Source organism: Lycium ferocissimum, chromosome 12, assembly GCF_029784015.1.
Source record: "Lycium ferocissimum isolate CSIRO_LF1 chromosome 12, AGI_CSIRO_Lferr_CH_V1, whole genome shotgun sequence".
NCBI lineage: Eukaryota > Viridiplantae > Streptophyta > Magnoliopsida > Solanales > Solanaceae > Lycium > Lycium ferocissimum.
In genome coordinates this window covers 42953644-42977364 of record NC_081353.1, presented here as the reverse complement: position 1 = coordinate 42977364, position 23721 = coordinate 42953644, and the positions used below count along the sequence as shown (strand labels likewise).

Sequence of the window (23721 nt, the reverse complement as noted above, 5' to 3'; positions counted from 1 at the left end):
CCTCCGTTTTTTCCAACGGAATTTTTCTGAAAAGTTGCAAACCTTTTCCCAAACAGGCTATATATTCTGTTGATCCTCAGAATTTTTCCTTACGAATTTTCTGATTTTCTTCTATTCTTCTACTCTCTTAAAGTTTGCTTCTGTGTGATATACTGCCATTAAGTGGTTCGCCACATCGGAGTTTTTGGTACCAATACACCGGTGAGTGAAATCCTTCTATCTGGGAGGAAATATTCCACATTCAACCTCGGGTACTTGAGGGGAATAATTTCCTTAAGGACACACTTGTGCATTCGGTGGTGGATTTCGGTTCCTTAAAAATTATTTTCGTATCTTGTTTTCGATTATTTTTCCAGATTCTCGTTTTTACATTGTTTATACTTCGATTTTGTAAAGTTTGCGATTTACGGAAATATTGCTAAGTTTGTTTCGTAATACAGATTGGTAACAATCTTAAGGAAATTATAGTGTTTATATATTTTAGTCTGTATTCTGTTTTGGAGACTAAAACCTTCTGGTTTTCTACTCCGTTGGAATTTTTCTAGTCCAACTTGAAGAACATAAAAACTTCGTTGGATTATTAAAGTTCATAACAGTGACGCGATTTGAAGAACATAAAAACTTCATCGTGAAACAGATTCTACGAAAAAGGAAAAAATAAAATAAAATATATATATATATATATATATATATATATATATATATATATATATATATATATATATATATATATTCTCTGTTCTTACATCGTTCGTTTTATTTGCCATTTATTAAACAGTTTGTCAATTATTGACAGTGAAGAATGGAAACAGAAAGTGATGTGAATGCTCCTAATGGAACTGCAACTGTTGGTGCGACTGCTAGTACTACTGTTGGTACTACTGTTGGCGTGACTGTTGGGCCGACAAATGTTGCTTCGTCAAGCCGTCCAACTGCTGCACACGCGGTGGCCTGCAGAGAAACCGGGGAAGTTTTCGGTATCAACTTCAAAGGATGGCAACAAAGAATGTTCTTCTGGCTGACTACTCTAGGCATGCAGAAGTTCACAAATGAAAATCCTCCTGCTACTGAAGAAGGAATGCCTGAAAACCAGCGCTTTATGATTACTGAGGCTTGGAAGCATGCAGATTTTTTGTGCAAAGGATACATCCTTAGTGCACTAGATGATGATTTGTATAATGTCTACAGTTCTGCCAAACTTCAAAAGAATTATGGCTTGCACTCGAAAAGAAGTATAAAGCGAAGATGCATGCTTGAAAAAATTCGTGGTTGCCAAGTTTCTTGACTACAAGATGACGTACAAGAAACCGTTGGAACCCAAGTTCAAGAACTCCAAGTCCTTATACATGACCTTATTCTTTGAAGGTATGGTTATCAACGAGGCATTTCAAGTGGTCAGCGTAATTGAGAAGTTGCCTCCTTCGTGGAGAGACTTCAAGAACTATCTGAAACACAAGCGTAAGGAAATGTCACTGGAAGATCTTGTGATTCGCTTGAAAATTGAGGAAGATAATAAAGTTCTTTGAAAAGAAGTCGCGTGGAAATTCAACAATTATGGGAGCGAACATCGTTGAAGAAGCTGCTCCAAAGAATAAGAAAAGGAAGAAACCTTATGGAAAGAGTAAGGAGCAGAACAAGAAAAAATTCAAGGGCAATTGCTATAATTGTGGGAAAGGCAGCCACAAAGCCCCAGATTGTCGTCTCCGAAAAAGGATAAAGGAAAGGGACAAGCCAATATGGTGGAGAAGAATGATGACATGGATGATACGTGTGCAATGCTATCGAGTGCAATTTGGTTGGAAACCCAAAGGACTGGTGGCTTGATTCGGTGCCACTCGACATGTTTTATTTGTAAAAGAAGCATTTGCAACCTATGCTCCCACATTGGACCCGAAGAGGAACCGTTTATGGGAAATACCGCACCAAGGTTGAAGGATATGGGAAGATACTTCGAAGATGACTTCGGCAAGGTGTCGACTCTCAACAACGTTACGCACGTTCCAACAATTAGGAAGAATTTAGTTTCGGTAGGACTACTCGTCAAAAACGGGTTTAAGTGCGTCTTTGGTTAGTGAGAAAATTGTAATAAGTAAGAATGATATGTTCATAGGAAAGGGCTACCTCACCGAAGGCCTTTTCAAACTCAATGTAATGGTTGTTAACAATATTAATAAGAATTCAGCTTCGTCTTACTTATTGGAGTCAAATGATTTATGGCATGTTCGTTTAGGACATGTCAACTACAAAACCTTGCGAAAATTGATTAATTTGGAAGTATTGCCTAAACTCGAGTGTAATAAATCAAAATGTGAAATCTGTGTTGAATCTAAGTTTGTTAAACATCCATATAAGTCTATTGATAGGAGTTCAAATCCTTTAGACTTAATCCACACATGTATATATGTGATATGAAGTCAATACCATCACGCGGTGGGAAAAAGTATTTTATAACTTTTATTGACGATTGCACTCGATCTTGTTATGTGTATTTGCTTAATAGTAAGGATGAAGCAATTGATGCATTTAAGCAATACAAGAACGAAGTGGAAAATCAATTGAATAAAAAGATAAAAATGATTAGAAGTGATAGGGGTGGAGAATACGAATTTCCTTTTGCGGAGATATGTTTAGAATATGGAATTATTCATCAAACTACGCCCCTACACACCACAATCAAATGGAATTGCGAAAGGAAAAACCGAACATTAAAGGAAATGATGAATGCTTTATTAATAAGTTCGGTTTACCGCAGAACTTGTGGGGGAAGCTATCCTTACGACTAATCGAATACTCAACGGTGGTGCCCCCACAAAAAACACAATCTATTCCATATGAACTATGGAAAGGAAGAAAACCCAACTTGAAATATTTCAAAGTGTGGGGGTGTTTAGCAAAGGTCCAAATTCCTTTGCCCAAAAGGGTAAAAATCGGACCAAAAACCGTGGATTGTATTTTTATTGGCTATGCTACAAACAACAAAGCTTGTCGGTTTTTGGTTCACAAATCGGACAATCCCGAAATTCATGTTAATACGGTAATTGAATCAGACAATGCTGAATTCTTTGAAAACATTTATCCGTATAAAACTGAATGTGAGTCGTCAAGTGAAAGATCTAAACGGCCGCCCGGGAAGAACCAAAGGAAAGTAAACCAAGTGAAGAGGATCAAGGTGTAGCAAACGTCAAAGGACATCTACTTCCTTTGGACCGATTTTGTGACATTCTTGCTTGAAAATGAGCCTCAAACATTTAAAGCAGCAATGTCTTCTTCTGATTCAACATTTTGGAAAGAGGCAGTCAATAGTGAGATTGAATCAATTTTGAACAACCATACATGGGAATTGGTTGATCTTCCTCCTAGAAATAAACCTTTAGGATCAAAATGGATTTTTAAAAGGAAAATGAAAGTGATGGCACTATTGACAAATATAAGGCAAGACTTGTGGTCAAAGGTTATAGACAAAAAGACGGCCTTGATTACTTTGACACATATTCGCCGGTAACAAGGATAACATCTATTCGGATGTTAGTGGCACTGGCAGCCGTATATGATCTTGAAATCCATCAAATGGATGTCAAGGCAGCTTTCTTAAATGGAGAATTGGAGGAAGAAATTTACATGGAACAACCTGAGGGTTTTGTGGTTCCTGGTAAAGAAAGGAAAGTGTGCAAACTTGTTAAGTCACTTTATGGACTTAAACAAGCACCCAAACAATGGCATGCGAAATTTGACCAAACAATGTTGGCAAATGGATTTAAGATTAATGAGTGTGACAAATGTGTTTACATTAAAAATACTCCAAATCATGAAGTCATTGTTTGTTTATATGTTGATGACATGTTGATAATGAGTAGAGATATTGCCGATGTAAATGCTACGAAGCGTATGCTCGCTAGCAAATTTGACATGAAAGACTTAGGGGTTCCGATTTGATCTTAGGAATTAGGATCCATAAAACTCCACAAGGTCTAGCGTTATCACAAATCACATTATATTGAAAAGGTACTTGACAAGTTCAAGTATTTAAATTTCAATGTTGCAAAGACTCCAATTGATGTAAGTTTTGCACTTCAAAAGAATGAAGGTGAAAGTGACTCACAAGTGGACTATGCACGAGTTTTGGGAAGTTTGATGTATATTATGAATTGTACACGGCCAGATATAGCATGTGCTATTAGCAAGCTGAGTCGATTCACGAGTAATCCCAATCAAACTCATTGGATGGTAATGAAACGAGTCTTGGGGTATTTGAAACACACCCAAAACTATTCTTTGCATTATAATAAATATCCCGCAGTAATTGAGGGATATAGTGATGCGAACTGGATCACCGGATCATCTGAAGTTAAATCCACGAGTGGATATGTTTTCACCGTTGGTGGAGGAGCAGTGTCTTGGAAATCATCAAAACAGACATGCATCGCCCGCTCTACAATGGAATCGAATTTATAGCTTTAGACAAGGCCGGTGAAGAAGCTTAATGGCTCCGAAATTTCTTGGAAGATATTCCATTTTGGCCCAAACCTTTGGCACCTATATGTATACATTGTGATAGCCAAGCGGCAATAGGTAGGGGCGGGGAGCGTTATGTATAACGGAAAATCGCGTCACATTCGACGGCGACACAATACCGTTAGACTACTCTCTTAGTGGTGTTATCACTATTGACTACGTAAAGTCAAGAGATAACGTATCGGATCCGCTAACAAAAGGCCTATCTAGAGAGGTCGTTGAAAGATCATCGAGGGGAATGGGGTTAAGGCCTAGGACAAGTCATCATGGCGGTAACTCTACCTAGTAGATCGGAGATCCCAAGAACTAGGTTCAAAGAGATCAAACAAAGTTATGAATGACGGTTCAACATTGTCAAATAACTCAACCCATTCTCGTGATGATGACAATGTTCGTAAACAAGGATAAAACCTTAAGGCTTTTAATGAGTTAATAAAGCATTAAAGTTTTTTAATGATTATCTAAGTCTGGCAGAATATGACCAGATAGTGTGTCTATAGGACTACACGTTTAGAAATCACCTATGTGAGTGTGAAGTACTAGCCGCTTCAAAGGGGAATGATGGTAAAGGCCCATTCTCTATGCATTCACGAAACCAGGCGGTGTTCATGGCTGAAACGAACACAACCGTGAGAACCATAGATGGTTGAGGATTAATTGTGTGACTTATGTTGTCTAGTTATACAACAAAGTTCGACGGTTCAAAGATATCACATCTACCGATTGATCGAGTATATCCGATATAAGTACACTATGGAAAGTTCAAAGGGAAACCTACTTATCCAGATGCAATTAATCTTCGCTTGTATATCACACACTTGTCCGTGCATTCCTTCATCGTATAGCCATTCCCCATTCATGTGGGTGATTGTTGGGTTTAATTGATAGGTTGAATGGGAAATGGAGGGAAAGAAGTGGAGGGAAAAATGAGTTGTTCCCTCTTGCTTTATGAAATAAGCATTTGTCCCTCATAGGTAGTGGAAAGAAAAGTTTTCCTACTTAAAAGTAGAAGCACTCCTTCGTATTGCTAAAGGGTCAAGAAAAGGGTCTCCCCTCGCGCCGTCGTCGCTCGGCTCGGCTTCGGCTTCGGCTTCGGCTTCGGCTTCGGCTTCGGCTTCGGCTTCGGCTTCGGTCAAATGATCTGATTGATTGATAATCTTTTTGGACCAAATTTCATTTAATTTTAATTATTTAATTAAATAATAATTAATTAATTAATTAAAGATCTTGACCCGTGACCCGACCCGTTTTCTTTAACATTTCCCTCCGTTTGCAAACCTTTTCCCAAACAGGCTATATATTCTGTTGATCCTCAGAATTTTTCCTTACGAATTTTCTGATTTTCTTCTATTCTTCTACTCTCTTAAAGTTTTTGCTTCGTGTGATATACCGCCATTAAGTGGTTGCGACATCGGAGTTTTTGGTACCAATACACCGGTGAGTGAAATCCTTCTATCCGGGGAGGAAATATTCCACATTCAACCTCGGGTACTTGAGGGGGAATAATTTCCTTAAGGACACACTGTGCATTCGGATTAATCGGGATTTCGGTTCCTTAAAAATTATTTTCGTGATATCTTGTTTCGATTATTTTTCCAGTTGCTTTTACATTGTTTATACTTCCTGATTTTGTAAAGTTACTGATTTCTGGAAATATTGCTAAGTCTTGTTTCGTAATACAGATTGGTAACATTAATATGATAAACACGACAGAGAGAGACATATAGGGCGTAACATCACATTTAGTTTAATTAAGAATTTCCAATATAATTAATCTAGCTAGCTAGAATATTAAACAATTTGTTAGATTCTTCTTAGATCTATGTATGTTTTTTTAATCCCACCTCGCATTCTTCGGCAAGACAATGATCGTGATCTTTTTTTGTTCTTCCAGTTAGTATAGTTCAATCGAAATATAAGAGTTTTAAGCTTTATCATTTGACGAACGATGTTAATCTATACAATGTAGAGATGTGTTTGATATAACGGAAATCATTTTTCAAGAAAAGAATTTATCATAGAAAAGTCAAATTTTCTAGTGTTTGTTTACCAGAAATTATTTTGGGTAAACTAACTTAATTCTCTCATTTTGGACGGAAGTCAATTTCATTTGCAGCTATATCTTAGTTATCAATTTCATATCACTTGCTAAATCATTTCTTCGCAGCTATCTTAATTAATTACCAAATAAGTTTAAGTTATATATTATCAGTATACATAATTTTTACACTATCAGGTCATCTTTACCTATTGTAGCAGCTGGTAATCTATCTTATTTTAAAGATTATAAATCCACATTTTAAAAAGCCTTTAGCTTTACATGTAGATATTCTTTAAGTATATAATCTGACCGCAAACAAAAAAATTTATACCGATAATGTATATAGTTTATACTTATCAATTTCATATCATTTGCTACAATTGATAAGTTAGGAAAGGTTACACTCCATTTGCAAAAGCTCTATTATTATTATTATTATTATTATTATTATTATTATTTTTGATAGACTACCAGCTTGTGTCCATGATTTTTCCAAATGGCCTTAATTAAAAATTAGTTTTATTTATCATACTAGCTAGTCATAATATTGTATGTTTAATTATTCTTCACTGAGAAAGACAAGAAGAAAGGTCTTTTCCTCCAGCATTTTTTCTGGCCATACCCACTCGCCCCCCCCCCCCCCTCCCCCAACCCCCAAAACATCCTGCTTTTCAAAACATATTTATCCACTATACTTATTATTATAATTAATCTCTCTCTCTCTCTCTCTTCCTACACACACCAGAAAAATCATAGAAGAAGATCAAGTTAGCTTTAAATCACCAATTTTGGTTAATTAGTGAAACCAAAACAAGAAATGGGAAGAGCACCTTGCTGTGACAAAAATAATGTCAAGAAAGGTCCATGGTCACCTGAAGAAGATGCTAAGTTGAAATCATACATTGAGCAACATGGCACTGCTGGAAATTGGATTGCTTTGCCTCAGAAAATTGGTATATATCCTTATTTCGTTGTCTTAATTAATTTCTTGATGATAGTTAATTATATAGGATTTTTTTTTTCTAAATTAAATATTTATTAGGCCTGAAAAGATGTGGAAAGAGTTGTCGGCTTAGATGGTTAAACTATTTGCGACCAAACATCAAGCATGGTGGATTCTCAGAAGAAGAAGATAACTTCATTTTGAGCTTCTATATAAGTATTGGAAGCAGGTAAATTTTCTTCAAATCTTGTTATATCTGTCCTTCATGTTTATACTTAGATACCTAATAACTATGTACACCCTTTAATTAGCAATACTTGTTACTACCAATTATACTAAGGTTTTGTGTGAAGGCGCACAAATCTAGGGCGGTTTATATAGGTTCAACTGAAACTATTACTTTCTACTTCGAGGTGGATTGAGCTTTTGTCCAATGGGTTCGGTTGAACCTAATACCAGCAATACAGAACATCTATATATATGTGGGGAAAAAAACACTAAATTTTAAATAAATATTAAATTCTGAATCATCAATTTCAGAACTATATATAAGGAGTTCATGCTAACAAATTTTGAAGGTTGAAACCATCATATGTAAATCTTGAATCTGTTTCTATTACGCCTCGAGCTTACATATTTATGCATATGATGAGATTAAACTTGTTCTGAGTTCACTGGCTCTAGATCTTGAATTCATTTCTGTTAATTAGTTCTCTAATCTTGGCTAATTTTATGATGAATTAGGTGGTCTATTATTGCGGCACAACTTCCTGGAAGAACAGATAATGATATAAAGAACTACTGGAACACCAAGTTAAAGAAGAAATTATTTGGAAAACAGCGCAAAAATCTTAAAGGGAAAAGCCAAAAACAAGGATCAAGAAAAATAGGAAGGTCAGAAATGATCAGCTCCAGTATGGTTTGTGATCATAACAATATTGTTAACACAAACCCTAGCTGGCCTGATCAGCGTCCTATCTTGCAGCAAATACCATACTCAAATCAAGAACCACATATCACTAACGACCACGCTTCGATCAGAAAGTTATTGATGAATCTTGGAGGAAAATTTTCAAATGATGATGATGATAAAGAGATCAATATTGGAGTGCCAAATCCTCAATATGATCCTCCCATGGATAATTCTTTGATGCAACCAATATATGATCATAATTCTATCAATTTGATGTCTTCTAATCCAATGGATGTCATAAACATGACACATTCACATTTCACAAATACTCAATACAACATGGACGGGAAAGCAGACTGTTGGGCTGACACTGACACTGATAGACGAAAGTTAGTGGAGCGAATGGGATTAGATACTCCATTAGTCCTAGCAGTAAATGATGGTTTTGCTGGTGAGTTTGAGCATATGATGTACACAAGTAATTCACAAAAATTAGATGGTCTTGAAATGTTATATGAGGATATGGTTAATAATAAACCTTCAACTACTTTGGGAGGAAACTTGGAGTGGGAAAATATGAATAATTTGGTGTTTCCATTTGCTCCACTAGTTGCTTCTAACAATGAAGGTCATCAGCATTGCACTTTGCTTCAAGAAGGTGCACTTGATGAACTTAGGTACACTGGGGATGAATAATACTCCTGTAAATTTCATTTGACATTGTAAATTTCTTGTAGGAGAGACGCTGGGTGATTTTGTGTTTAATTGTTGGATAAACCCTAATAAACTTGTTTACTCAAATATTTGCATCTTTTCACTTGGTTATTTGACTACTAGCTAGAGTCAGCCATGTCAAAAATTTGGTGATCCATATATTTGTCCATTGATAATGATCCTCTCAGTTTGGACGATTGTCATGAGTTTGGACTCATTGGTATTACTTGAAAGAATGTAATTTTTTATATAGTACTGTCAAGTGTAGAAGTAAATTATACATTATCAGTTCATTTAGAATATAAATATAGGTAACAATTGAATAGATGTTAGTATCTTGGAATATAAAGCAGCAAACCTAGATTAAGATACACAATATTAACAGTTTAAAAATTCTTACACTTTCAGAGCATATAAGTTAGATCCTACTTCTAAAGGTTTAATTATAAAATGCTAGTATATGTACTATGCGCACTTATAAGTTGTTGCATATGAACGCTCAGAGGATGTCAGTCACAAATTCCCTTGAAACTCTCAAGAAAACAGTCCTCGCATTACAGATTCTTCTATTATTTTGGCGTTAAATCACTGATTTTTAGTAAGCCATGTATTTTGCAGAAGAGCTTCATTAATTTAATTCAATCCATCTCCAATTCCTGAATTGGATCAATTTGTCATCGTTCATGGTGGAAACACTACAAAAACGGGTAAATTATGATGGTTTATTAGTGGTATCGGTGAGAGTCTTTCATACAATAGGTGTAGGTTCGATTTGTCCTGCTGCATCCCCATGCAGTAGGAGAAATAGAACTACAAAAACATTTGCATTACGCCGTAACATACTGCATCTATTACTCTTTAATTTATTACCCATTCTATTCTACGTGACCTATTTCTTTTCTAGTCCATTCTAAGGAGAATAATTCCTTTATAAATTTGTAAACTATTTAATTTTATGAGAAATTTATATACCAACAGAAATGTTATGCGCAAATTTAAGAGTTAAAACTACACGTTTCAAACATTTCTTGTCTTTTTTAAGTTACGTGCTCATTCAAATAGGATTACATAAAATGGAAAGGAAGTTGTAATTTCCTAGTAAATAACCAGGTATCCCTATGTTCCATTTCCATTTTGTATCGGGACTGAATAAATGATCTAGCTTGTCCCAACCGGAACCCTAATTTTCTTCTTGTCTATCAGTAGAAGGGTGATCACGGGAGTGTTCATGGTTCGGTTTGGGTTAGTTTTTTTTTTTTTTTTTTAATATTGGGATCAAACCAAACTAATAAGTAGGTTTTTCATTCCTTCGATTTTTGTCGATTTTGTCCATGTTTCAATTTTTTGTCGGATCTTTTTAAATATGTGGTATACTTTCAAGCACATATTATAGAGTGATTATATTCCAACATAACGCTATCAAGTCATTTATTCCTATTTGTAAGTTTTTGTCTATCAGATTATTTAAAAATACAATAATCCAATGCCAAAAAATTTAAAAGTTGAATTCATTGCACTTAAATACTGAATCCACCTCTGCAAGCGGTACTTGTTCTTCTATTCGTATTGAGATTTGAAATTGCAAACCAGGAAAATCGTTACATGTATTATATTCCTTTTCCTTAAATTCAAATACAATCAACGCAAAGAATTAAAGAAAAGTAATCATGATATTCAAAATTGGTAATTGACTACAACATATATCTCAAACGATAATGGCCTTCTTATTATCAGTACACTTAGCTCATTGTATATAGGGCACCAAAATTCTTTTGATTTACGTCACAAGTATTCACAAATAGCTTCTTTATTTGACAATTAGGTCAGCTTAAAGACTGAAAACTTCTTAAGAACTGGTACTATAACCTAGTCCTAAAACGTAACTTTTGAGTTTTGAAAACCGTGAAAAAATAAAGTTTGTCTGGAATTAATTATATATCCTTTAGCCGACAAATTAAAACACACAAGTAGGGAAATTAAAGTTGAATACAGTTGTTCTACTTTAGATTAGCTGCATATATAACTTTTGGCTGACTTTTGTTCTTCAAAAGTAATTGTTTGGTAAGCTATAGTCATGTGGTTGATTAAAACACCGTTGACATATAATCAATCTAAAAGAAATTAGATGTTTTATTAGCCTAAAGCAGTTAAAAGAATTACTAACTTTGTATATCTCATTCTGCTTTTTTGAAATTTCTCAACCACTCTCTTTTCAATCCGTTGCCTGGAGGGTACTATAAATCATACATTTTTGTCAACTCCAATTAGATTTATATTAATTTATGACAAGAAAGTTTGTGCTAATAATGTAAAGACACTAATTAGAAGGCTTGTAATCTTATTTTTAGCTAGAGGTCGAACCTAGGGAACTAATCGGACAAATGTAGCTAGCCTAGCTAACTTTTTTTTATCATCTAACAATTTTCTTAATCTTTCTTTTCAGGTCCTAACTGTATTATTAATGAATGTAAAAAAGCATATATGCAGCTAAGTCTAAAGTAGAACAACTGTAGATTAAAAAATTATTAATAGGTGGCATTTTTCAATTTTTTTTAAAAAAACAAAATTATAATTTTTAATAGGAAAAATCAGGTTCATTAGTCAATAATGACAAATAGGGGCCATTTGGGTGACGACAGAGCTACAAACGAGATCATTTTGAAATAAGGGTAAGTTGCGAATTGCCCTTCTTTTGGGGTGGTCTTTAAATTTTGCCCTCATATTTGAAATCTTTAAATTTTGTTCTATTTAAAAGCTACGAGTTCCGGTTCGAACCCTCACGGTCAAAATTTTTAAAAAAATTCGCAAGATTTAATTTAAATTTAAATTTATCATTTTGATACACTTGTTAAGAATTACCAAAGTTATCTTGGGACCAGATACTCATGCCTTATGGCAGACTTGGCATAAGTATGCCGGGTAAAAAGATAACTTTGGTAATTCCTTCACAAGTTTATCTTGGGTCGGCAAACTTTTAGTTAAGCCTCAACTAAAAGTCTTTTCCTAGTTATGCCTTATGGGGAGATTTTTTTAGCAGATAACTAAAAGTATGCCCCCATAAGGCATAACTTTTCCTTAAGACATATAGACTTTGTCTTATGAGGTAAATTTTTAGTTATGCCTTGAAGAAAAGTTCATTAATATGGGGCATACTTTTAGTTATGCCTTATGGGGCATACTTTTAGTTGTGCCTTAACTAAAAGTCTGCCCCATAAGGCATAACTAGGAAAAGACTTTTAGTTAAGGCTTAACTAAAAGTTTGTCCATTAAAAGTTTGCCCATAAGTATGCCCCCACCGGCATAAACTTGTTAAGGAATTACCAAAGTTATGCCGGACCCGGCATACTTATGTCAAGTCTGCTCATAAGGCATGAGTATGCCGGGTCCGGCATAACCTTGGTAATGTCTTAACAAGTGTATGCCGGGTCCGGCATACACGCGACTCAAACCTTGCCTTGCAATTTTTTTTTTTTTTTTTTTTAATTTATGCTTGGGTTCAACCCGAACCTCATGATTTGCGTGAACGCTCGTGGTTGCAAATGCGAAGGGCAAAAATTAAAGACCAAAGAATATGAGGGGCATAATTTAAAGACCACAAATATGAAGGGCACAATTAAAAGACCACCCCAAAAGAAGGGCAATCCGTGCAAAAAAATGAAGTTGTTCTGTATTGAATGCATCAGGGGTATATTTGGCTTTGGCCCATATTTAAATAAAAATATAACTTTTAAATTAAAGCTATTAAATTTTGCCGAATTTCAAAACTATATTGTGGAGAATGCCTAAATTTCTGTGAAGTCCCAAAGGAATATCCCTTAGCAACAGAGCAACACAGAAACTGTCCTAAACAAGCAACCAAAATTTTTTCAAAGAATTTGACTGCTACTAAAGACATATACTGTCAACATTTTGATGACAATAATAATCACTAAAGATGTCCGTGATAAGCCATATTAGGCATGACAATAACCAAACGACGACTATTGTCACAACTTTTCAATTAAATAGATATTAAGCTCATACTAATAAACTAAAATGGTTTGTCTATTAAATGAGAGTGACAGTCACTAAGAAGAGGAAGTTCCTTTAGATTTGTCCTATGCAATCACTGGACAAAAGGCTCTTTTTTTCTTATATAAAAAAATGTGTTGAAAAGCATGGTTTTCTTGGACAGGAAAAGGACTAAATAATTGTGGATTATTCTGTCTCCAAAGAGAAGCAGATAAGCGATTTCATACATTTTAATAGTTGTCAAAAGAAGGATGCTGACACTGACATAGTTTACATAATCATGCATACCATATACTATAATACTAGTACTATATTGGAGAAAATTTCGCCCTGTCGATATTCTCCCATTTGGTCTGATAAAAAATTCACCATATTTTATACATTGTCCTTATCAATAGCAGATTTTTTTGAATTAGGATGTAGGCATCTTCCCTTAGAAAACGGGATAACATACTGGAATAGCCACTTTTCAGGTCCTAAAATTGAAAAATTCACTATCATGAAATTTTAAATGAACAATAAGTGTTATTTCGATGATATAAAGTCGTTAACACTTGCTACAGATGAAGCACCAGTCAATGTTCCAAGAAATTCCTAGTTTTGAAGTGCTCCGTGAATGCATTCTTCAGAATTCAGCCGCTTTACTGTCCCTTTTCTCTGTTACATAAGGGTTGTTTGGTTGGTGGGATAAGAGATAACAATCTCGGAATAAAATGTGAAATTATTTTATCCTGCATTTGATTGGTGGGATAAGGGATAATAATCCCATGGGATGTACAAAAATGATGGGGTAGCTAATCCCACAAGATATTCTTGTCTATTCCATCTCGCATACCTGGATCTGAAAAAAAGAAAGGGAGAGGAAACATGGTACAATGAGTCTTGGTAGTACTTGCTCTCTATTTTAAGAATTACTATGTAGCATCCTTTATAATTCCAAGGACTATTGGTAATATGGAGTTGTTTTCTGGTTTCGTTGACAGAAGCTAATGTTAATCATCAATAGAAGATTTAATACGGTCTTACCCATTGTATGGGCTGTCCAGGAACATCCTTTTAAAAGAACACTGTTGATTCGTTTCTGTACACCTTTGCTCCTGATCACATTATAATCAATTTTCATCAAAGCTTAATCATCCTCTTATCCACAGCCACAATTACTGTTGTGATCAGTTTACCCCAAAAAAAAGAAAAAAATTGAGTCTAGCGACCAACGAGCCTCAATCAAAATGTTGCCAATATTGAGGTCACAATATTCTACAATTCACATTACAGTCTAATGACCAATAATCCTCTGTAGAAATAATTTTACAGTCAAGATTGAGGTCATAAGATACTAAAATTTACCTTCCAGGTCGCACACGCTTCCAATGGTATTAGCTGATGCAAGAGAGTTGTTTTCCCTTGTATTCTAATTTTTATTCTTCTTATTGCATATTACAACTTCAGCCATAAAATCTAAAGAAACAAAATTTTACTCGAATCAAGCAAAACAGTTCAAACAATACATATACACAGGTCTCCATAGTCATGGAACCATCTCTAAAGGAATACAAAACAAAAAAAATCTTTTTAAGTAACTCTTTGAAGGTTTGCAGCTTCAGAGCCCCCAAACACATTCTGTACACTTCAAGAAGTCTATTCAGACGCCGTTTTTCTCATACGCATATGTTTCCTGTACACTTCCAAGTAGTATCTTTACAAGGCGGTTCACATGACACATCAACCGTGCCCACAGAATAGGCAGTCCATAAGAATGCACAAACAGCACCAACACCGCGATTTAATGCACAGTCAAGATTCATCTACTTGCCACACGATTCTTCAACTTCCAAAGATGTAAATGATGAAGGATGATGAGGACTTTTAATTTCCAAGGATTTACGCGGTGAAGGAAGACGAGGACTTTTATCCGAAGATTTACGGGGTGAAGCAAGAAAAGGACTTCTAATTTCCGGAGATTCACACGGTGAAGGAAGAAGAGGACTTTTAATTTCCGAAGATGTACGCGGTGAAGCAAGACGAGGACTTTTAATTTCCGAAGATTCATGCGGTGAAGGAAGAAGAGGACTTTTAATTTCCCAAGATGTACGCGGCGAAGGAAGATGAGGACTTTTAATTTCCGAAGGTGTATGTCGTGAAGGAAGATGAGAACTTCTATTTTCTAAAGACGTACGTGGTGAAGGAAGATGAGGTTTCGTAATTTCCAAAGACGTACGTGGTGGAGGAAGATGAGAAGGATTTTTTATTTCCCATGATGTACGCGATGAAGGAAGATGAGGAGGACTTTTAATTTCTAAAAATGTATGTGATGAAGGAAGATGAGGACGACTTTTACTTTCCAAAGATGTACGTGATGAAGGAAGATGAGGAGGACTTTTAATTTCCAAAGACGTACGTGATGACGGAAGATGTGGAGGACTTCTAATTTCCAAAGACGCATGTGGTGATAGAAGAGGAGGACTTTTTATTTCCAAAGATGTATGTGATAAAAGATGAGAACCTTTAATGTCAATAGATGTACATGATGGAGGAAGATGCGAAGGACTTTTCCCTGCAAGCAACAAAGCATGTCAAAAAAACATCCAGATAAATAAGACCATCCAATCTAGTCATTAAGCTATTGAAACCTGGATTAATGTCTTCTATGTCTTGAACCTTACGGATACACATGTTCTCTTCGTCATTTTCAGGAACAGCTTTGCCCAGTGTAAGTGAAGTTGATTTGAACTGACAATAAGCTGATGTGAGTTGTTGATACTTCTCTTTCATCCTCCCACATTCCTCGTCATCCCTATCCATATCAATGAGGATCTGTGCAAATGCACACACAGAATAAGATGCATATATGGACAAACATAATTGAACTATGCAATTAGTCATACCTGAGCAGGAGGGTTCTTGAACAACGGTCCGAACCTTTCCCTGCAGTACTCATGGAAGAGGAGTGTACAGATTATCAATGGAATAATGAAGCTTGATGTGGATGAAGATTTTTTAAATCCAAAGACAGCCAATGCTATAATTTGCATCAGCACCACTGAGAATATTGTTGTGTTGTGCACAATAGGCCAGTAGGTTCCACCAGTTTGATATTTTGTCACATATACGTTGAGAATCTGATAATTTCACTAAGTTGTCAAACCACAGGATAAAGAGGAAAAGGGAAAAAAATATACAAGAATGTGGATATTCATTGGTGAAAAGGAAAGTATATAAGTCAATCAACAAACACTTTGCAAATAAATCCCTTCTCATCTCAACAAGTAGCAAAACTAATAAAAGAATGTAATCCTGCGTAGTGTTTTCATAAGCAGGAAAAAGACAAGCCTCCTAGTGCTTCAAGCGAGAAGCAGTGAGAAGTGAAGTGCAGGCTTCTTTGATATAATGCGTAGAATTAAAATGTGATACAAAAGTAACATTATATATTCCACCGTGTACATGCTACCTCCCACCAGCAGAGGTACCGAGTCAGACAATATTGCATTAATTGATAAAACTACCAAGAGTGTCAATGAAAAGCTTGAACTTTGGAGTAGCACTTTAGAAAGTAAGAGTTTTAGGACAAGTACAATTAAGACTGAATTTTATGCACTGCAATTTTGGCCAGTATAAGAAAGTGAAGTAAAACTGAAATGAGATGGGATTGCATTGCCTAATTGCAACAATTTAGATATTTAGGACCGATGTTCCAGGAAAATGGTATGATAGATGAAGATGTTACACAGAATAATAATACGATGGTTGAAAAGGAAAAGTACTACCGAAATGTCATGTGATAGGAGGATACCTACGAAAGTGAAAGACAAATTCTATATAACGGTTCTAAGACCAATAATGTTGCACAGGAGGGAATGTTGTACCTCTAAAGTCCAGTATATCGACAAGATGAGTATCACAGCGGATGCTAAAATGGAGTGCAGTCATACAAGATTAAACAATATTAAAAATAACCACATTTGGCAGAAGACGCAATTAACAGATAGAGGACAAAATAAGATAAGATCGCTTGAGGGTTTGGTCATGTCCTACATCTGACCTCCACATGCACTAATTTATAGGTGTGAGACCATTAACACAGGAGTTAAAACGGAATGAGGTAGACTAAAATCACATGGAAGAAAGTTGTCTCGAAAGACCTACAATATCTTCGAATCCCTGTAGACCTAGCAAAAGATAGAGCACAATGCAAGAAAAAGATCTACATAAGCGATACCAATTAGTTGAGATTAATTTCTACTCATGTTAGCACATTTACTTTTAAGTCCACTACTTGCTATGAGTCATTATGCATCATGCATGTGAGTGAGTTATATGCTACTAGAAAATGTAGAGAATCTCCAATGCCAGAGAAACTAACTTTTATAACATTGGAGTATGACGGACTTAAATGGAACGACATGGAATGAGGAATCATATAGCTGACCCTAACTCATTTGAAATTGAGGTGTAGTTCTTATTTTTGGTTAACAATAGTAGTCTATATTGAGTATCTGAAATGCTCTTCCTAGATCTATACTAAGTTGATGGAATCCTAAAGATACCCCATATCCGCACCAATTTATGTCATATCAATACCAAAACATCACAGAAACAGAAATGTCATGTGACATATTCTAAAAGTATCACTTTTCATAAGTTTCACAACATATGAGAGATGAGAAGGGCAGGCTCTAGAAACAAGAAGCTCATTAACTGTCAAATGTAAAGGCAAGAGCAGGCATCAAAAAAAAAATCCCCACAAATCAAGACAAAATCAGGATTCACTTTATTATTGTAGGGTCATTCATAGAGTTCAATAGATACTGATAAAGAAAAACGTTACAAGAATGTTAGTTCTAAAGACTCTGTAACCAAATGTCAATGAGGTAATAGATAAAAACAAGGAGATATAAAAGGAGATTTAAACTAAATGGATATATTTACCTGATTACGATATACAAGGTAAGCAATGGAAAAATAAACCACCAAGAATGGCAGTATTAAGGGTGACAAAATGGCATATGCAAAACCAAAAAGCCCAAATAGGAGGATCCTCGGGACTTCTGTATGGTATGGAAATGTCAGTGTTCCATGAGACTCAACCTCCTTGTTTCTGAGAATAAACCTGGAGAACAATCTGCAGATGAGACCCAATGGTTGTAAGAGTTCAACAGACAGACTTGCCCAGCCTGATGTCAAAACATAAGTCATAAAGAAGGTGGCCTGCAAAAAAAATCATATTACCAATCAATCAACTCTTGTGGTCACGTATACGATACCAATATCATTGATGAAAGACTACGGTAAACAAACTAATTCAATTACATTGCTAGGGAAAAGTAGATAACGAGAAAACTAGCTAAAGAGGGGAAAAGTTAGGTGTATGTGAGGTTCTACAATCCTCTACTGGACAGGTTAGAGGCAGATTGGCACTAGAAGGCATCATTTTGCTCTGAATGAATTATACGATACCGATATCATTGATGAAAGACTAGGGTAAACAAACTAATTCATTTACATTGTTAGGGAAAAGTAGATAACCAGAAAACTAGCTAAAGAGGGGAAAAAATAGGTGTATGTGAGATTCTCTGATCCTCAACTTGACAGGTTAGAAGCAATTGGCACTAGAAAGACATCATTATGCTTTGGTAGTGTCGTTTGACTGCCTCTAATATCCAGTCTCAGATTTTACATATTTACCTTCTCTTCCCTTTATCAAATCAAATAATGTCGGAAGCAGTAGTTTTGTTGGACTTCTCATACTTTCAGTCACAGAAACAATGGAAAGTCCTGTTTCTTCGGTTTATCATATCAAACATATTGGAAAGCGGATACGTACTTCCTTCATAGGATTAGTACCTTCTATCCCACTCCCGAATAATCTTGAATCGTATTTAGCGCTACTTGCATGTAAAATTCTCATACCATGAGAATTAATGCAAAACCAAAACATAAACTACACAAAAGAAGACTAGCTCTAGCATTCATCAAGCAGTGGAAAAGCTAAAAGAACTATAAGCATTAATCAGAAAGCCTCAAATAAAACATATGAATACCTGAATTCATGAGAGGGCGAGATAGAGAGGAAGTATATTTATAAATATTGGAACAAGATAGTTATACCAAGAGATAAAGCAGGTAAACACACGGAGAGGCAGGGGAGTTACCGTTGATGGCACAGCCGTTGAAAGTAGATTGTTTACATCCTTGAAAATTTTATTTAATCTCTCAATAACAGATCCGGATACAATGTTACCGAAGAAAACATTCCAGATGAAGAAGCATAGAACTTTTATGCATGCACTCCTCTTCCTGCCACTACGTGAGATAGAGCCCTCCATTTTAGAAAATAGCATCATCAACGGAGGAACCATGTAGGAAAATAAGATTAATACAACACTTGGTAGATATCCTGTGACAAGCTGAGGAACTCCTTTCCTGCAAAAAAGAGGGAGATAAAGGGTTACTATATTGTTCATGTATGTTTCCCTCTCATAATATATTTTCTATTTCTCAAGCAAGGACAAAAGAACACAAGTTATTTAAAGCAAGAAAATGAAAAGCAATACAAAGGAAGTTGGTAAAGATTGAGAAGAAGAAAAGTTATCACACAATCTCTTGGAAACATCTTCTTTGTTGGGTCCAACTAGTAGTAACTTCTATTAGGTTCCACATTTTATCTTTCCATACTGCCCCATCCTTGTACCTAGATCAAGAAAGAACCTTTGGATCGAGATCCACAACTATGGATTCCAATTATTTTTGTTTTCGTCGAATATGATTTACTACTCTCCTTCGTTAATCAACCATTAACTTCTTCTTTTAAGCCCTAAGTCCGTCTAGCGCCTTTGTTAAGTTGAGACCGTTTTCTCTTTTCTTTTTCTTTTAAATGATGACAAACGAACTAAAAAGTGTGAACGCTTCTAAATTAGATGATTTTTTTTTTTTTTTTAAATCCCACCATCATCCTTTCAAAAAAAAAATCAGTCTTGAAATTATGCAGCCAAACTTTATTCCATTACATTATAATATAATGTCTATAAGTTATCTACACATACACAAACACCTCTCATTCTCTCTTTCTCTCCCTCTCTCACACATGCATGGACTACCACCTGTGCTCCATGAACTATCAAGAGACTAGGTCAACAGAAACAAAAACAGAACACTGCATTACCTCTTTAAAATTCCTCTAAGAAATGGAAATGTCTTTTGCAGCTTGTCGAGGTGAACGAGACTTTGTGTTAGTGAAACAGGCACAAGGAAAAATGCCACAAAAAGAATAGAGGCCACTAGAAGCGCAATTTTACGAATCCAAAGGAGTCTGTAAGGAACACAAATGTTTGACCAGTACATATCATCTGGTTCTGGCGCAAGATCCGTAACCCATGCCATGGGATTCGAAGATTGAAGTCCTTGAGAAGCAACTAAAGCAGCATACCGATTCCTGAAAAAAACTACAGCAGCTGCGCATTCCTGTAAGAAAAATGTATATCCTTCAGTTCACGTCTTGTTTTGGCTAATGCCAGTTTCAAAAGATGCAATAATCTCCAATTTTGTGAAACAAAAAAGTCTAGCACAAGTAAGAAAATTACCAATAAAAGCCAGAGGGATTAGTACACATACTCTGAAACATAAGCAACTCAATGTTGTTTCTTGTCATTGAAGTGAAATATTTGAGTATTAAGAAAATGGCTATTGAGCTAAACTCAGACCCAGTTAGCTCATGAGGTAAGGATTGTCTAAATTTATATAAGGAGATAACAGCCCATACCCACAAACAATATGGGAGTCTAGCACTCCCTTGCATGGTCAGGACTGGACATTTGGAGTGAGAACAACATAACGTGACGGCGCAACACTAGGTAAAGCAAGAACAGGATGAGTTTTGCTCTAATACCATGTTAAGAAAATAGACATCGAGTCTAAATCAACACCAAAAGCCAGCTCATCAGGTAAGGATTACCTAAAACCATATATGAAGACGGCCTATACACTCAACCAATGTGGGACACTGGGACTCTAACAGAGAGGAACGGGAATATGGGATTTCATAAACTATTTAATCAATTGGGCTCTGGAGCAATAATAGCGACGAGCTAGTTCCGACTAATTAACATTCACTAACTCATGGAGTTCATATTCATCATGCTGCATGCTAAGTTTTAAGAAGTCAATTGTACACTACATAAAGTTTCAGATGAAGGGGAGCCCTGAAGCAACGGTAAAGTTGTCTCCGTGTGACCTATAGGTCACGGGTTCGAGCCGTGGAAGCAGTCACTAATGCTTGCATTAGGTTAGGTTGTCTACATCACACCTCCTTGGGGTGCGGCCCTTCCTCGGACCCTGCTCATGTAGGATGCTTTGTGAATCGGGCTGCCCTTTTTTAAAAAGTTTCAGATAAAATTACTTCCACATAGATCGAAATAGGCAATGATGGACATGCAGTACCGAATACAAACTTTGTCCCTAGGCATACAGTAGCATAATCATAATAACCAAACCATTCCTTGACAGGTACTGGTGCTGCCTACTGACAGGTAACAGACATCATATCAAGCATATAAAATATGCTTATTTGCAAGAACAGATAAAAATGAAAAGGTGAATTTGTTGGTATTCGTGAAATATGAAAACCGTTGGAAAAAGCAAAAGTTCTAGAAAGGTAAGTGCTTCTTTCTTGGAGTGGCAAAGAGAAAGGAACCTAGATAAAATTTGTAATTAGTATCCATTAATGCAGGATTTTCCTCACATTTCTAAGCTTGATTACATCGAACCATGCGAAATAATTTACAACAGTGTTTATACAATCATCCATAGGCTTGCATCTTGCATGACAGAAATGTAAAGAAGTGAAATTCTCCACGCACCACCTAAAAGCTTCATTTTTTTGACTAAATATTTTATGTGTAGCATAGATAATATGATCCAACACTTAATAGCGGTATTTGGTCATCCTAACATAGAAGATCCAAAGCTATAAATGAAACACACAGAGAGAGAGACACACACACACGCAGAGAGACACACGCGCGCGCGCGCGCACATACACACACACACAAAAATATTTTGTTAAATTAAACCACAGAGTATAATACGGCAGGCAGAGAATAATGAAGCAGTAAACTTATGTCAACAGACTGAAGAGAAGCTGAGCAATAAAATGTGCTAAAAAACTTCATGAAAACATAATCCTCTATAAAGAAAATGTGCATTGAAGTACTCCTAACATATGAATATGATAATATAATAGGACAGACGTCACCTTTTTTCTCAAATCTGAACCATCATAATCATCTCTTCCTTTATCACGACCACGCTCATTAGGAAGCATCTTGAAAGACGAAGTAGTTCCTCCACATAGGCCACATCTCATAAAATTTGATCCAGAATCATAAAGCTCCTTTTGGGTTGTTTTAAGCATCCTGAACACCTCCTCTGCATCAGTCTGTCGTCATACAACTTATGGCACATTAACCATCAAATAAAGAGAAAAGGAGAAAAGGAAGAGAACCAACCAAGAAGTTAAATGTCAAGACACTAGTGTAAGAAGAAGTCTAGATCAAGAAGAAACCACAAAGAAGAAGAAGAAGAGGAAGGGAGGTGAGCTACTCGAGGAGTAGTGCTTTTCACTTAGGGCTATGGAAGTTAATAAAAAAGGTCCCTTATGTTTTGAAATCAATGTCTTTGAAAAAAAAAAAAAAAAACATTTTCAATTTAGAGAAAAATGGTAACTTTCTCTTCTTCTTCTTCTTCCTTTTTCTCTTTTTTCTTTCCTTTTTTTTTTTTTTTTTTTTTTTCGTTTTTGTGTGTGTGTGTTTTTGGGTGGGGGGGGGGGGGTGGGGGGGGACGCGCAAAAAGTTTCAAATAAACAAAACTTCAAAGCTTGAGAAAGATTTTGGCCAAAAACAATTTCACCTTGTTTTCGGCACAGCCAAGACCTATAGAATTTCGCATTAATCAAAGGACTGACACAATGGTAAAGCAACATACACAGTGCTTTAGAAGTAAAAAGTGCACAAAAGCAACAAGGTCCATGGGGTTTGAACTGAAAAGTCAAAAGTGAACCATACGCTTCCTTCGAAGGAAGACAATTTGCCAAATTAAAAATATCAAAACATATATCTTATTCCTTAGAAGGAAGACAATTTGCCAAATTAAAAATATCAAAACATACATGTTATTTAGTACTTAATAACCAAATTGCAATTAACATAACTAATCTCAAAGGACCTAAAGAATTTTGCATTAATCAAAGGACTGACACAATGGTAAAGCAACATACACAGTGCTTTAGAAGTAAAAAGCGCACAAAAGTAACAAGGTCCATGGGGTTTGAACTGATAAGTCAAAAGTAAACCATACGCTTCCTTAGAAGGAAGACAATTTGCGAAATTAAAAATATCAAAACATATATGTTATTTAGTACTTAATAATCAATTGCAATTAACATAACTAATCTCCACATCCAAGATGCAGTAATACTGATATTAATCCAACTACTCAAAATTGAGATCCATAGAGGATTGTTTCTAATGGGATCACTTTGTGTGTTATTGTTTGTAGTGCACACTTCTCTGAGGTGCATGGTTTCCATCAAGACAA

At 35.7% G+C, this 23721-nt stretch overlaps 2 protein-coding genes across 3 annotated transcripts in view; one reads left to right on the top strand and one right to left on the bottom strand.

The window, feature by feature from the left end:
• Positions 1-7261: 7261 nt before the first annotated feature.
• LOC132039786 (transcription factor MYB36-like) lies at positions 7262-9234 on the top strand. The gene is made up of 3 exons (XM_059430307.1): positions 7262-7506; positions 7596-7725; positions 8241-9234. Exons 1-3 carry the CDS (start codon positions 7371-7373, stop codon positions 9103-9105), a joined length of 1131 nt encoding a protein of 376 aa, XP_059286290.1. The 5' UTR covers positions 7262-7370; the 3' UTR covers positions 9106-9234.
• Positions 9235-14593: 5359 nt separating this feature from the next.
• LOC132041109 (CSC1-like protein RXW8) overlaps positions 14594-23721 on the bottom strand; it is a 52226-nt gene continuing 43098 nt past the window's right edge. For both annotated transcript variants that reach the window (XM_059431899.1, XM_059431898.1), the window contains exons 6-12: positions 22382-22564; positions 20294-20592; positions 19284-19554; positions 18061-18339; positions 16020-16253; positions 15765-15948; positions 14594-15688 (exon numbers count right to left, since the gene is read on the bottom strand). In XM_059431899.1, the coding sequence (XP_059287882.1) occupies positions 14940-15688; positions 15765-15948; positions 16020-16253; positions 18061-18339; positions 19284-19554; positions 20294-20592; positions 22382-22564 (2199 nt within the window). In that variant the 3' untranslated portion in view covers positions 14594-14939. The remainder of the gene's footprint in view (positions 15689-15764; positions 15949-16019; positions 16254-18060; positions 18340-19283; positions 19555-20293; positions 20593-22381; positions 22565-23721) is intronic.